At 51.3% G+C, this 15,296-nt stretch overlaps 1 protein-coding gene across 1 annotated transcript in view; it reads left to right on the plus strand.

Annotated features, from left to right (window-relative positions):
- Window positions 1-15,296, plus strand: part of Col4a1 (collagen type IV alpha 1 chain) — a 128,401-nt gene that overhangs the window by 93,115 nt on the left and 19,990 nt on the right. The window contains exons 22-39 of the mRNA XM_070002626.1: window positions 1,036-1,131; window positions 2,464-2,547; window positions 3,522-3,592; window positions 6,465-6,656; window positions 7,161-7,329; window positions 8,229-8,321; window positions 8,404-8,508; window positions 8,821-8,918; window positions 10,241-10,391; window positions 10,579-10,692; window positions 11,275-11,442; window positions 11,577-11,666; window positions 12,597-12,749; window positions 12,875-12,973; window positions 13,083-13,172; window positions 14,067-14,206; window positions 14,611-14,737; window positions 14,827-14,907. Coding sequence (XP_069858727.1) covers window positions 1,036-1,131; window positions 2,464-2,547; window positions 3,522-3,592; window positions 6,465-6,656; window positions 7,161-7,329; window positions 8,229-8,321; window positions 8,404-8,508; window positions 8,821-8,918; window positions 10,241-10,391; window positions 10,579-10,692; window positions 11,275-11,442; window positions 11,577-11,666; window positions 12,597-12,749; window positions 12,875-12,973; window positions 13,083-13,172; window positions 14,067-14,206; window positions 14,611-14,737; window positions 14,827-14,907 — 2,121 coding nt within the window. The remainder of the gene's footprint in view (window positions 1-1,035; window positions 1,132-2,463; window positions 2,548-3,521; window positions 3,593-6,464; window positions 6,657-7,160; window positions 7,330-8,228; window positions 8,322-8,403; window positions 8,509-8,820; window positions 8,919-10,240; window positions 10,392-10,578; window positions 10,693-11,274; window positions 11,443-11,576; window positions 11,667-12,596; window positions 12,750-12,874; window positions 12,974-13,082; window positions 13,173-14,066; window positions 14,207-14,610; window positions 14,738-14,826; window positions 14,908-15,296) is intronic.

Raw genomic sequence — 15,296 nt, forward strand, 5'->3', positions numbered from 1 at the left:
GGTGGGCTGGACAGGTTGGCACAGGTTAACACTCACAGTTAGCAGACAGCCCAGACCCTGGGTCCTTCCACTGCGGGCGTCTGTCCATCAGAAGCAGAGGACAGTGTGGAGGAGAAGGGTCACCTCAGCACAGCACAGGACTGGGAAGTAGTGCCCATGCAGAGGTGCTAGCTGTCCAGTGTTCCTCGCCATCATTTTTCTAAAAGGTGGTGGTAGAGAAGGAAGCAAACTCCATCTCAGTGTGCATCAGGACTGTAAAACAGTACTTCTTTTACCTCAGCCCCTGACAGGTGGTGTTTGCGTGACTATAATTTGTTCTCATGCCTTTTTATATAAGTTACGTTCAGAATTGACAATCATTCTCACAGCGTTTCCCCTGGAAAGTGCTGTAAAAGGCGTCTGTCGAGGTCCATGGGCGAATTGCTTCCCTAGCTTGAGCCCTGGTGTTTTGGTCTTGAGGATGGTAGATATTTACAAGAATACGTGCTTTAGGATCTGACATAGCAGCCATTAGGAGATGAGGAGTTGATGCGCTGTGTGTCGGTTCTGTTTTGACAGTTAACAATCTCGGCCTCCTTTTCAGTAGCCTGAGCACTGGGGGCCCCTTCCACACAAAAGAGGAAATGCTCTCTGGCTGCACTTCCATGAAAATTGGAAAACACATAGATTTATACAGCCTGTTGTAAGGATGACATGTAAAGTCAGGAAGCAGTCCGTGTTTTTCCCAAGAAGGAAAATAAAAATGCCACTTGAAAAAAAAAGAGAGAGAGAGGGCTGGGCTGGGAAGGTGGCTCAGTGGTAGAGTGCTTGTCTTGCATGCATGAGGCCCTGGGTTCAATTCCTCAGCACCACATAATCAGAAAAAGCCAGAAGTGGCGCTATGGCTCAAGTGGTAGAGCACTACTCTTGAGCTGAAATGCTCAGGGACAGAACCCAGGCCCAGAGGTCAAGCCCTACAACAGAGAGGGGGGGAGGGACTTAAAAGAGAATGGAAGTGCCCAGCCATTATTCTGTAACGTGTGCATCTCATTTCAGATGGCATTGTGGAGTGCCAGCCTGGACCGCCTGGGGACCAGGGCCCTCCAGGAATTCCCGGGCAGCAGGGACTGACGGGCGAGATGGGAGAGAAGGGTAAGGGGTTTTCATTATTTATGCTTTTAAAAAATATGATTGCGTTTGTACATATGAATTTCCTCCCACAGACTGCTGCTTTGGAGTAGGATGGGCGTGACTCATTTATTTGGGTCTCCCTTCAGAAATCTACTCGAAGTAAAAGCCCAGAATAATCAAGTGGCGGTGCTAGGTTTTTGCAAGAGGCCATGAGCTAGGATGTCCGTGAACTCTGCAGGTCCTTCTCTACCCTGTCCACCAACCGTGGACTCAGCACGTTGGTAGGGCATCAGAAGTAGGCTCATTTCTCATGCTGATCCCATGCTCTCCACTTTCAAAGCTTTTTTTGAGTTTTATTATCAAAGAATCCACAGCCTTCCTATGAGCCAGGTCACAGACCTGTACGTGGAGTCTCACAGCGTTGGTGGACCTGTGCGTATAAGGTTCCCAGGACTTGGTGGATGTGTGAGTACATGGAAGACTCACAGCCCTTGGGGGCTGTGATAAACCAGTGTGGAGGTTCAACTTTATCTTTAGTCTTTCGGGGCTGCATTGTCAACACCGGACATACTTATCTCTTCCGCTATCTTGAGGACAGAGAGGACTGTCACCCCGTCATTATCTCTGGCTTAAGAGGAATAAACAATTAGCATTCCACAGTTTATATGCCTGTTAACCCAGAAGCAGAACAAACAGGAGGCCCTTGCAAAACCCACCCTATTGTGTTCCATTTTTGGATTTGGATCATAAAGAATTTTTAGTCTTCAAAAGTCTAAAACATGAAACTGCTGTGGGAAGCAGCTGCAGCTGGCATCTGGGTTTGTGCGTGAGCAACAAGCACCCTTCCCCTGAGCCAGGTCCCCAGCCTGTTGCACAATCAGATGTCCGGACAGAGCCCCCTCCTTCCGCCTCTAGTCATGGGAGCAGAGACCCTCCCAGAGCACCCCAGGGTCCATCCCCAGGTGCCCCTTGTACTTCAGGGATATGGACCAGTACCTGTCCTGTGTCCACTTCTGGCTGCCGGTCAGGCAAGGTGGATGGGGAAGGCAGGCCAATCTCTTTGTGTTTCCCAGACTGGGTTCCATACCATCTGCTCTATATTATGCCCAGTCATCTAAAGAAGAAAGACACAGGTGTATCTGAAACACCAGAACATCCCAGTGTCATTTGCAAATCAAGACTGGAGGTGTTAGGTGTCTACAGAAGGGTGGGTCTTCCCAGTGCCCTCTAGCAGAGGGCTGGGAGGATGGGGATGGAGGGGACGGAAGTTTCATGTTCATGTGAGTGACAGACTGGCTGTCGCCCCCTCTTTTAACCGTGTGTCCTTCTATCACCCTGTGCTTCCTCTCTCAGGTCAGAAAGGTGACAGCTGCCTCGCCTGTGACACAGAAGGACTTCAAGGGCCTCCTGGGCCACAGGGGCCTCCGGGAGAGATAGGTAAGCTGTAGGTGTGGACAGGAGGTCCAGGCCCAGGCTGGGCTCAGTGCAGGAGCCTCCTCTTTCAGAGCACTTGCCTGTCCTCCAGGCTGCAGCACCACAATGAGGATACCAAAGGCTTTGTCCATTCTGGCAGCAGTGGCCAGGTGGCTGTCACTGTGGCCTTATAAAGCTTTCCCAACGAAACAAGAGCAGCACAGAGAATCCTTAGCTCTGCAGTTGGAGTCTGTGCATAGGAACGCTGCAGTAATTCCTCTTTACAAGGTCCCTGGTGGCGGGCAAGTGGGTGGGTAGAGGGGAGGGAGGACAGCCACACTGCTCTGGTGCCAGTATGCCTGGACTTGCGGTTTCCCCTTGCAGGCCAGTGTGGGCATTTCTGATATTACTCTCTGAACACATTTCAGTACTCACTTGTAGTAATCCCAACTATTCAGAAGGTATAGATTGGGAGGATTGTGATTTGAGGCCAGCCAGGACAAAAAATTAGTGAGAGCCTATCTGAAAAATTAAGTATAAAGTCAGGCATCCGTGGCTCTTGCCTGTAATCCAAGCTACTCAGGAGGCTGAGATCTGAGGATTGCGATTCAAAGCCAGCCCGGGGAGGAAAAGTCTGTGAAACTCTTATCTCCAGTTAACCACCAGAAAACTGGAAGTGGTGCTGCGGCTCAAGTGGTAGAGTGCTCACCTTGAGCTGAAGAGCTTAGGGACAGTGCCCAGGCTAAGTTCAAGCCACACATCTGACAAAAAACCAAAAACCAAAAACCAAAAAATAAGTATAAATAAATAAATGGAAAAAGGCTGGGGATGTGGATGAAATGTTGGAGCATCTGCTTAACAAGTTCAAGGCCTTAAGTTTAAATTCCAGTACCGCCAACAAACAAACAGACTCCATAGAAACATTTGACAGGTGAGCATCAGGGAAAAGGGGTTTGGAAGGGTTGGTTCATGGATACTGTTCTCCCATCTCCTTTAAGGTTTCCCAGGCCAGCCGGGTGCCAAAGGTGACAGAGGCTTGCCTGGAAGGGATGGTCTTGAAGGACTGCCGGTAAGCAGACCTGAGTTTATTCACGTATTAGAAGTCCTGTGTTTGCATTTGCAGTCACCTGCTAGCTGTAACCGACAACCACAAGTCCTCTAGAATGACCCCTTTTGCCCCATGGGAAGCTCTCAAACCCAGGCCCCGTGGCCTCGGCCTTCTCAGAGCTGTGGCCATTCCCAGTGTCTTGTGCAGTGAGTGGCACCATGTCCATACCACAGGGTCTCAGAGACTTCAGTCCAGGGGCTCAGCACATCACTTCTGCAGCCTTGAGGCTACATGCCACTCCAGCAGCCTCAGCACAGGGATCCGCCATTGCTTAGGGTGTGACCACATACCTAAAATCTCAACCACTGTTAACTCAGCCCTAATCAAGGCTCTTGAGAGGGAGGGGAAAAACCAGCCCTTTCTCTCGAAGATCTGGGATATCTTTTCATTCTTTTGTTCATCTGTATGTTGAGAATTCCTGCTTCCAACTTCTCTTAGATCAGTGCTTCTCTTTGCATCTACAAATGAGATGCCACATATTCATGCAAATGAACAGAAACTGTTCAGCTCAGTGGAATTCGGCAGCCCCTTAGCATTCCTGGTGCGCCTCCTTTAGCCAGCTCCTCTTTCTTTGACTCTGCCAAGCTTTGTAAGATTAACTCATTTCTCTGAGGCTTCTCGTTCCTTGTTTCTTTTTGTACAGAAATTGAAAGTCATATCTTTAGCCTGACCGTTCTTTCTGATGTGGCTCTTTAAACTTTGTGGCTTTTAAAGACGTTGCTGGACAGACATGCCTCTGAGAGGAGACCAGGGCAGAATGAGTGGCCACAGGAGGGTGCAGCTGGCTTCTGCTTTGAAGTCAGACCCTGGCCTCAGCTTTCCAGAATCGTCTGGTGCCTGGAGAGTGGAGTTAGAAGCAGTAGTTGTTTAAAATATCTCTAAATAGACGAGAAGTTCAAATAGCTCACTGTTGCAGGATCAAAGTGGGAAGATGCTTGAAGGAAGCAGAAAAGCTCTTTTTAACCTTTGCCCATGGCCCGTGTCTGCCTGGTTTCCCTGGGGTATTTTCTGTCTCTGTTCTGGCTGGGAACCAGACCAGATGCCCCCACTGACCTCCCAAATCTGAGAGAGGTGCAAGTAGAAGGAGAGATGAGAGAGGATGGTGGAGGAGATATAAAAGAAGAAAATAAAGAACCCACTCTCATCCTTTTACGCCCAGAACCCCCTTTCTTACTGTGGATGGAAAACAAACCTCAAAAAGTGAATCGAGGAGTCAATAACTTATTTGAGAAGACAGGAATTTTCCTTTATTTGAAGTTAGATCACAACTTATGGCTTAAGGGGGTGCTGGCTGGACAGATCCAGGCCAGCAGCTGGGCCCCTGGAACATGCCGGAACACCCCTGGGTCTTCCAGGAGTTTAGACCACATTTGGTGACATTTCCTTTTGGAGGTCCAGCCTTTGAATCTGGGAGTTAATGACAGCTGCTTGAGTGGAGGACACCTAGTGGTCCAAGCAGGGTTCTGGGGCCCTGGGCATTCACTTAGAACGAGCCCAGAGGCTCTGCTTCTGGAAGCTTCCATGCATGTGTCCAGCCTCCCCAGCTAGGATTGAGCCAGTGCTCAATCTTCAGGGCCTCATTTGAGTCCTTTGCCATCTTTACGGGTGCAGATCAAACTGCCCTCAAACAGCTCAGGGTCAAGATGTTCTGAGCCAAGAACACACATGAGATAATCTAGGGCCACCAGTGCCACTTAAAAGTCTGGATTTCTCACTTGTATAGAATGGTAGCTGACAAGGTCCTCATTAAAAACCCTTATCCTGCTTTCTGAGTCTATGCGGTGAGTGTCCCCGTGAAGTAACCTAACTGATGCTCCCAGACTGAGGAAAAGGTATTTTGGTTGTGATTCCTTCCATTGGTATGCATTTATTTTAATGAGAGAATATGGCCAATTGGACGGATTTGTCACAGACCTCAAAAAATAGAAATACCAGAGGAGGCACACATTGTCAGCCCGTTGACTTAGCAAGGTAGTCATTTCTAGCATAGCTACTTGTATTTTTTGCCAGTCCTGGGGCTTGAACTCTGACCACTGAGCCACTGGCACCCGGCACTGGTATAACTACTTTCAAAGCCTAAAGATCACATGAACTACGGAACTGTTTGTGTCCTCGGTGTCCCAGTGCCGTACCTGGAGACATATGTACACAGAGGTGCCAGCCTGTGCGTGATCATCTGAAGGAATTATGAGAACATTTATGAAGAAGAAATGAAATGAATTATACTGAGGTAGAGACTTTTTTTCAGACCAGTAGGAAGCCATTTAAAATGCCCTTCTCAACCCTGAGAGAACAGGCAATTAGAATAATGTTTTTGAAACTTCTGTCATTTTTCTCATGAACCTCGTCTCTCAGGGAGGCCGGAGGAGAAAAGGGTGATGGCCTGAAAGTTCTCTGCCGATCCAACTTTTCCATGAACTGAAAATGTTCTAGACAGTGACTCTCCTGAGAGCCCGGGCTTACTTCCCCCAGGTTTTCCTTTTCACTGGTGTCCAGGAGGTCCTGTCACTTAGGGAATAGCACGCGTGAGCACAGAGAAAATCCGTGCATCCCAGCAGTGTTCCGACCAGAGCCTCGCCGTCCCCAGCCCTCGGCGAGCCTTTCCCCAGCGTCTCGCAAGCCCCTGGGCCCTCGCCCAACAGTTACTGATGTGTTTTCTTGAGTGCTCACAGTCCCCTTCTGTTTAGAATGCCTAGCTCTGTCAGGGAGCCATTGGCTGCTTCTGGAAAGTGAGGTGGAGAGATGTAGATGCATGGCGATGTCCTCTGTGTGGGCAGCATGCTGTGGTCGGGAGCAGACTCTTCGGAGGCCTCACGCAGCTTTGTTCTTCTAGGGGCCGCAAGGTGCGCCTGGACTGATGGGCCAGCCAGGAGCCAAGGGAGAGCCCGGCGAGATTTATTTCGACATGCGACTCAAAGGCGATAAAGGAGACCCTGGTTTTCCGGGACAGCCTGGCATGCCAGGAAGAGCGGGGTCCCCGGGACGGGACGGCCACCCTGGGCTTCCAGGGCCCAAGGGCTCCCCGGTATGTTCATTTCTAGACTGTAAGTGTGCATTCCACAAACATGGATGACAGTAAGGAAATGATTGGATGAAATGAAATGGTTCGAATGCAATCTAAACATTTCCTTTGATGGTGACTGCACACCGGAACACGTCCCGTGAACTGGCCTCCATGCGCGTGTTATCCTCTCTCTCTGCTTGCCCTGGGGGACTGGTTTTAAAGCTAATGGTGCTCATGGGATTTCAGGAGAGGATTGGGGTGTGGCCCACTTTTTAGGCTTTTTTGGGGGGTGGGTGGGGTGGCAACTGCTTTGCTTAGGGCAAACAAGACTGGAGTCACTTGCTCGTTACAGCTTGATGGGGGGAGGGGGCTGCGGGGGGAGAAGTGGGGGAGGGCCGCCGGCGCTGAAGTGAGTGGTGTAAATCCGTTAGACTCTGGTGCTTAGATGACCGAAGGATGGGCATGGATGGGAATGACAGTGTTGTCTGTCTTGGTAAGGTTTACCTTTTCCTTTTGTTGCTCCAGGGTTCAGTAGGATTGAAGGGAGAACGTGGTCCTCCTGGAGGAGTTGGCTTCCCGGGCAGCCGGGGTGACATCGGCCCGCCTGGACCCCCAGGATTTGGCCCTATTGGCCCCATTGGTGACAAAGGACAGGCAGGATTTCCTGGAAGCCCTGGATCCCCAGGTTTGCCAGGTGAGGTTTAAGGACCTGCGGGGCAGCTTCCGTTCACAGAGTTGCGCTGGGTCAGAGATGCAGGGCCTGGCTCTTCCAGGAAGAGAGACGTGGCCTGGGCATGGCCTTCCTGAACATTTCTGTACCTCACTTCTTCATGTGTGAAATCGGCTGGGTGATGTGTAGAGCCTAAAAACCAACCTGGATTTGTAGATGGTCTTCCTTGTAACTACATACAGTTCAGGTCAGCTGGTAGTCTTCCTTATAGATGCATACAGTGCAGGTCAGCTGAAGTCAGCTTTTTATGTAGATATAATTGAAGCCTCAGGACATTTTTTTCCCTCTGCCTGTTTCCAGGTAGTGTTGTTTCCACTTCCCACACATGTGTAGGTGCCTTTGGGCTGATTCTGATGCCCAGTGACTGCCTAATTCCATGGTGATTTTAGTCCTTTGCTGACTGCTTTTTTGAATGGTTCATCTGCCAAGTACTAGGCTGAGTGTTGACATGGACATGGTCTCTGGCCTCCTGCTTTCCCCTCCAGGGATTTGCCAGAAAATATACTCAGCAAGCCAGACACTGGTGGCTCATGCCTGTAATCCTAGTTATTCGGGAGACTGAGATCTGAGGATCACTGTTCAAAGCCAGCCAGGACAGGAAAGTTCAGGAGACTCTTATTTCCAATAAACTACCAAAAAAGCCAGAAATAGCATTGTGGCTTAAGTGGTAGAGCATTAGCTCAGGAACAGCCCTAAGCCCTGAGTTCAAGCCCCAGGACTGCCATTAAAAAACACAAAGACACATGTGACCTTCCACCTCTTCCTCTCCTTGAGCCCCAGGATGCTCCTGGGGTGGATCTGCTTGCACACCAGCCTGTGGGGTGCAGTAGTTGACACTTGATGGTTTTGCTCTTTGTCCTCAGGTCCCAAGGGTGAAGCAGGAAAGGTCGTTCCTTTGCCGGGTCCTCCTGGAGCAGAAGGACTTCCGGGAGCCCCGGGATTCCCAGGCCCTCAAGGTACTATGGGAATTCCAGCTCATTACAGCTCACGGGTCCTCCTCAGTTTCCTCCCACTGACTCCCTGCCTTTGTCACCATAGGTGACCGAGGCTTTCCAGGAACCCCAGGCCGGCCTGGCCTCCCAGGAGAGAAGGGTGCTGTGGGCCAGCCAGGGATTGGATTTCCTGGGCCTCCAGGTCCCAAAGGTGAGCCTGCCAGCAGCTTGCATGTGAGAGGGATTGTTGGGCAGAGGCCTGGGGGCAAGGGTCCGTTTTGCACTGCTTAGAAGCAATGGCTCTGGTCACCACTGTCACATAGTAGATCTGCGAGAAGGGAAACAGTGGCCTGAAGGACCCCTGGGTCAGTGGCTCAATGCCAGGCCAGGCTGCTGCTCATGATGGTGGTGTGTCACCTCATGGAGTCTGCTGGGGCCAACGGTGGCCCTGTCCACACCATGAGTGTTCACTGAAGAGGGTGGGGTGGCCTGGTAGCTACAGACTTTCTCTCTGTTCCCACAGGTGTCGATGGCTTACCTGGAGATGCAGGACCCCCTGGGAGCCCGGGTCGCCCTGGGTTTAATGGCTTGCCTGGCAGCCCCGGCGTACCAGGCCAGAAGGTGGGTCTGAGCACTTGTTAGCTGGACGCATACGGTATGGCTTGCGAACCCTCATGAACCAGTCCTGGGACTTGAATTCAGGGCTTGGGTTCTCCCAATTCATTTTTTGTTTGTTTTTTGGGTGTTTTTTTTTTTGGGTCCGGTCGTGGGGCCTGAATTCTGGGCCTGGGCACTGTCTCTTAGCTCTTCAGCTCAAGGCTAGTGCCCTACCACTTGAGCCACAGCGCCACTTCCGGCTTTTTTCTTTTTGCTTATGTTGTGCTGAGGAATAGAACCCAGGCCCTCATGCATGCAAGGCAAGTGCTCTACCACTGAGCCACCTTCCCAGCCCCTTGTTTCTGTTTTTGTTTTTATTTTTTGCTTAAAGCAGATGCTCTGTCTCTTGAGCTGTATGTCCACTTGTATCTTTTTGCTGGTTACTTGGAGATAAGAGTTTCATGGACTTTCCTGCTTGGGGTAGCTTTGAATAGATCTCACTCTGCCCCTTGGATGGCTAGAATTACAGGTCTGAGTCACAGGTACCTGGCTGGCAGGAAATGATTTCAGTCTTCAGTTTCATAAAACCTTTTTTCATTTTTTTTTCTTTTGCTCAGTTTTTTAAGGCTTGCTTGCCCATGTGTGTGCCGGATCCCAGTATGAGATGTTTTTCTAATGGTGAACAGTCATTGAACGCTGGTTGGAGAGCCATGGGCAACGTAGAAATACCGCTCGGCCGGGAGGGCTGAGCACAGGGCTTCTCAGCTGAGGACTGACCTCTGGGGTGGCTGCAGGCCCGCCATGTGTAGTGGACCTTGAGCAACTGCAGGACTTCCCTTGTCCCCCACTGACCTTCTCCCCTCCCTTCCCCCCCCCCCCTCGACGTGCCCTACGAGATATTTCCTTTGTTTTCGGACAATGTATTGGTTGAAGTCTCTTGGTTCATGGAGTTGCTTTAAATGCTTAGTTTGTTTTGAAAGCTTTTTTCTCACACATGAAACCGGGTAAACGTTGCCCAGGTGCTGTCCTGGACATTGACTGCCTGCCTCAGAAAGACACCTGCTAACCCATCGCAAGTCCTGTGGGCAGTATTCTCCAGCATTTTAGGTTGATCTTTATGACAGGGCCATGCTGGGGCAGAACACTAGAGTAAAATAAGAACCACAGTTACCTACATTGGTGCTCATGGGTGGGGGACAGGAAACAATGCATGAGGAGGCTTTGTAAAATTTGAAAGGGTCAGACAAGAGTATTTGTGCATGCTGGTATTCAGGTACCATGTTGACTTGGCACAACATGCGAATATTGCTGGTTAATTTAACTTCTCGTACATTGGGGATTTTCAGGGCGAGCCTGGAATTGGTCTGCCTGGAATCAAAGGACAGCCGGGTCTTCCAGGCATTCCTGGCACCCCCGGAGAGAAGGGCAGCATTGGGGGACCAGGCGTTCCCGGAGAGCATGGGCTGATAGGCCCCCCTGGCCTTCAGGGGGTCAGAGGTAACGTCTGAGTCTGGGTTGGGGGTGGAGTCTGTTGATTTTTCATCCAGAGCACCTGCTAGGTGTTCAGGCCATTTGTTGAATGGATGATGAAGATGGTAGTTGGATTTGCGGTTATAGTGTCTGGGGTATGGATGGAATGGGACACACTCTAGCCCTCCATTTACTCACCCTCTTTCCCTGGCAGGTGACCCAGGGCCACCTGGAGTACAAGGACCTGCAGGACCCCCAGGCGCGCCAGGAGTCGGCCCCCCTGGGGCTATGGGCCCACCTGGAGGGCAGGGACCCCCTGGCTCATCAGGTGAACTTCTCTGAGACTTGTCCTGTTCCTGAGCATGTGTGCAGTGGGTGGGAGATGACCCTGTAGTGTCTGTAGAGGGGCATACATTACTACAATTTCTGAATGAAAGAGGAGAAAGCCAATTCTAGATTCTGAAGCTTAAATCCCAAATCATAGATTTCTGTGATTAGATGGTCCGTAACATGCCAAAGAATCTCTAATGATGTATATTGAGTAACTTAAACTTTTTATTTATGAAAGTTGTTGGGATTTAACTAGTCAAGTCCGTGGCTTGGCAGCTTTTATGTTAATAACAATAATTCTAGGATGGCAGCAGAGTCTCAGAGAAGAGGGTGGAACATGCAGGGAAAATGGGCCTGTGGCCAGAGAGCCTAGAGTGCTGGGTCTACTGACGGCACAAAGGGGTGGGAGTCTCTATTTATCCACTGATTGTCCCCGTGGCTTCCAACACTGCTGCCCTGACACGCTACCAGTGCTGGGGTGTTCATGTGCTTCCTTCTGAATGCAATCACTGAACACAGCCAAGCCTGCTGTCCACCATACATTCTTCTGAAAGGCCTTCATCCTTCGCCCACACCTCAGGTCCTCCTGGAGTCAAAGGAGAGAAGGGTTTTCCCGGATTCCCGGGACTGGACATGCCTGGTCCTAAAGGAGATAAAGGGGCTCAGGGTCTTCCTGGCCTGACTGGACAGACAGGGCTCCCTGGCCCCCCCGGACAGCAGGGGACACCCGGTGTTCCGGGCTTCCCAGGTAAGAGTTGTGTGATCTGACCCCCCCCCCCCTTGGCTGGTGGTGAGGAGCTGGGCCTTACCATGCTCCCATAACGTTTGCCCTCTGTTTGGCCCACTGTGAGAAATATTCACAGCCCTTCTTTTTGGTCACAGGTTCCAAGGGAGAAATGGGCGTCATGGGGACCCCCGGGCAGCCAGGCTCACCGGGACCTGCAGGTGTCCCCGGATTACCTGGTGAAAAAGGTAGGTGAGCTGACAAGCACCAAACCATCTTGTGTCACTTTCTCTGGTGTCTGGGACATTTCTCTCATTACTATAGAGGAGAGAGGCTCAGAGTCCAGCAAGGGGCCGATGGGGAGGCTTTGCTCTGGGGGGACAAAGAGCATGGAGACAAAAGCTGTGTGCTGATTGCTTAGCAGCCAGTGGGTGGGCCATGAGAGATAGTGGACAGTCTGTCACGGGAGGACACAAGATCTGAGTCCACAAATTCAAAGTATCGGTGATTGGACCACAGGTCCAATCCTGACTTTTGTTTTCTCTGATCTAAATGAGTCCAAAATAGTTTCTGTAAACTGGCTTTGAGAGTAAGACTAAGAAAGGAAATTTGTTTAGCGTGTCAGGAAAATTGCTGCTTTGTGATTTTTGTGTGGCACTCAAAGCAGAGTGAGAAGAAAGAAGTATAAATGATCTAAACTAGTAATAAAATTCAGCTGCCGGTGCCTCGCGCCTGTAGTCCTAGCTACTCAGGATCTGAGGATAGCTGTTCCAATCCAGCTTGGGTGGCAAAGTCCATGAGACTTATCTCCAATTAACCAGCAAAAAGCTGGAAGTGGAGGTGTGGCTCAAATGGTAGACTGCTAGCCTTGAGTGAAAAAGCCAAGAAAGAGCACTCAGGCTCTGAGTTCAAGCCCCAGTACTGACCCCACACACAAACAAACATAAAATCACTACTAATTGAACTGCTAATGAAGTGTTGAATATTTTATTTATGAATTGAATCATAGGTGACTATGTTTTAAAAACGGTGTGGCTGCCCAGTACCTGGGATGAGATACTCACTTCCTCATGTCTGCCTTGGATACTTTCTCATTTTCCCCTTTTCGATCCAGGAAGAGTGTGAGCACATGCAGGAGGTGGGCTGGGTCTCATCAGGCAATTCTTTTTCCTTCTCAGGAGACCACGGCTTCCCCGGCTCCTCGGGACCCAGGGGAGACCCTGGCTTCAAAGGCGATAAGGGGGATATCGGGCTTCCTGGAAAACCAGGGTCCATGGATAAAGTGGATATGGGCAGCATGAAGGGAGAGAAGGGAGACCAAGGAGAGAAAGGTATGTGGGGGAAACGCCTTCACTGATGTGCCAGCCTGGGTCATTTGCTTCTCCGTGTGTCTGAAGTAAGGAGCCTGCCAAGCCCACATGGATCTGCATTGACTTTTATTTTCTGTGATACATAGGACAAATTGGACCCACTGGCGATAAAGGCTCCCGAGGAGATCCAGGAACCCCAGGGGTACCTGGGAAAGATGGGCAGGCCGGGCATCCTGGTCAGCCAGGTAGGTGGACATCAAGTGGCTCCTGTGGCCAGACCCCAGGCTCCGAAGCATACCACCCCGTCCTTGTCATAGACACTTAACCCACCAGATGTCTGCCTTATCATTCCAGGACCTAAAGGTGACCCAGGAATAAGCGGTACCCCAGGGGCCCCAGGACTTCCTGGTCCCAAAGGATCGGTCGGTGGAATGGGCTTGCCTGGTAAGCTGGAGTCAGAGCTGGAGCCGTCACAACACATGTGCCCGTGGGTATGGAGGTGGCGACAGGCCTGCAGAACCTCCTCTTCCCCTCAGAGGTCGCATCTGTAGCGTGGATGCACATCCTCCATGCTGGATGACTCCTGTCTGGGGATGGATGGCGTTTGGGTGACCGTGACCATGGCTTTAGAAAACAAGGCTCTCATGGAGTCACAGAGTAAAACATGATCAACAATGGAGTATCTCCCAGCAACCCGCCCCTGAGTGGTGTCTCTCTTGGGGGTGTCTGGCTCCCTACTCAGGTCTGGCTGCACAAGCAGCTCACCCCATGGAGTCCTTCATTTAGTTCAGAGGAATCTTCCTCCATGCTCCAACCTTCCCACCTGGCTGCCTGTGCTGGTGGGAGAGCCAGAAAGAGGAGGGATGAGGGAGAAGGGAGAGCTCTGACACTAGCCTGGGCAGGTCTGGGTGACAGTATTTCTCAGATGGCACTAAGAGGGGACAGCCATGCCAGGAGGCCTGCTTTCCTGTCTCCTCCAGTGTATCTGCAAGATACTCTGACCGCCGCATTTAAGGTAGAAAGGTCTCGGCTGCTGGTTATGGTTGCCTGTCCATAGGTCTGGCATTGGCACGATAAAGCTTGCTTGGACATGCTCTTTCTACTCCTTCATGCCCCCCTCCCCTGAATTCTTCATTAATTAGATAAAAACATACAACTCTTTAAAGCCAGGGGAATGTCGGCTAGGGTGTCTGGCAGGATTTGCAGGGCAGCCAGTGAGGTCATTTGCTGATGTTTGTAAGGGAAGGGGTTCACGTTTTGTTGCTTGGTGCTTGGCAAGCTGTGGGAGACTCCTCCTTCACCTCCCCCCCTTCACCTTCCGATGGTTTGTGTTGATAGGAACACCTGGAGAGAAGGGTGTGCCTGGCATCCCAGGCCCACAGGGCATTCCTGGCATACCTGGAGAGAAAGGAGCCAAAGGGGAGAAAGGGCAGGCCGGTCTGCCTGGCATCGGTCTTCCGGGGCGGCCTGGCGATAAGGTAAGAAGCCACCCTCATGATCTCATGAAGTTCTCCTTTGAAATGCCTCTGGGGCCATTTATGAAGCAGTATGTTCAATGAACAACAGCACGGAATCATAGTTCCCCCCTCATTTGTTATAAGAGACCTCCCCCTGCCCTTGAAGAAGTGTTTCCAGGCTCCGCGCGAGGTGAGGGCGGCCAGCCACCACTGAAGGAGAGAGAGGGAGGGGGTGGGCAAGAATTTGGCAAGAAGAAGGGAGACCATGGCTCTTTTGTCTCTCAGTTCTGCCTCTGCTCAGAAACAGGCTTTTGACACAGTGGGAAATCTGGCAATAGCATTCTGGCATGCAGTATTTACTGCACCAAAATGTATCCCGGTGACCAGGAGCAGATGCAGTTAAACACAGCCAATTCTTCCCACAGGGAGACCCAGGGCTGGCGGGCTTCCCGGGGAGCCCTGGAGAGAAGGGCCAGAAGGGCAGCACAGGAATCCCAGGAATGCCGGGGTCTCCTGGCCCCAAGGGGTTGCCAGGGAGCATTGGCTATCCAGGTAGGTAAACTGAGGCCTCCTCCTGAGCAGTGACTCAGGACAAGGAAAACTCAGACTTACAGGTCTTCTGGCTTTGTGTTTTTCTTTAGGAAGTCCTGGATTGCCCGGTGAGAAAGGAGACAAAGGCCTGCCAGGATTAGATGGCATCCCTGGTGTCAAAGGAGAAGCAGGTAGACTGCCCTGGAGTGCAGAGAGGGAGGGGGGATGGGGCCTCAGCCTCCAGGGAGCCCAAGGGTGCTGCTGCCAGCCTGGTGCACCTGTGGCCTTGTCCTCCGCTTTTCAGACCAGCGATCTGAGCTTTGGGGGGTGAGGGGGGTTTGCGGGGTCTTTCAGGATTCTCATCACTAGTTAGGGACTGGCACCAGAGTCTCCAGGCTGTTTCCTATAGTGAGCTTGGAGTTGAGTCATCCTCTCCGTTCTCACCAGCCTGTGAGGTTTGGGGCTCATGGTGCTTCTAGCAGCAGGGAGGGAGGAGGGTTCCTTCTGGAAGGGGTCTGAATGACTCAAGGACACTAGACCTATACAAGAGTGGGGGGGGTGAGATGGGGGTGGGGTGGGA

The sequence above is a fragment of the Dipodomys merriami genome, unplaced genomic scaffold, assembly GCF_024711535.1.
Source record: "Dipodomys merriami isolate MVZ:Mamm:240054 unplaced genomic scaffold, mDipMer1.0.p SCAF_6, whole genome shotgun sequence".
Taxonomy (NCBI): Eukaryota; Metazoa; Chordata; class Mammalia; order Rodentia; family Heteromyidae; genus Dipodomys; species Dipodomys merriami.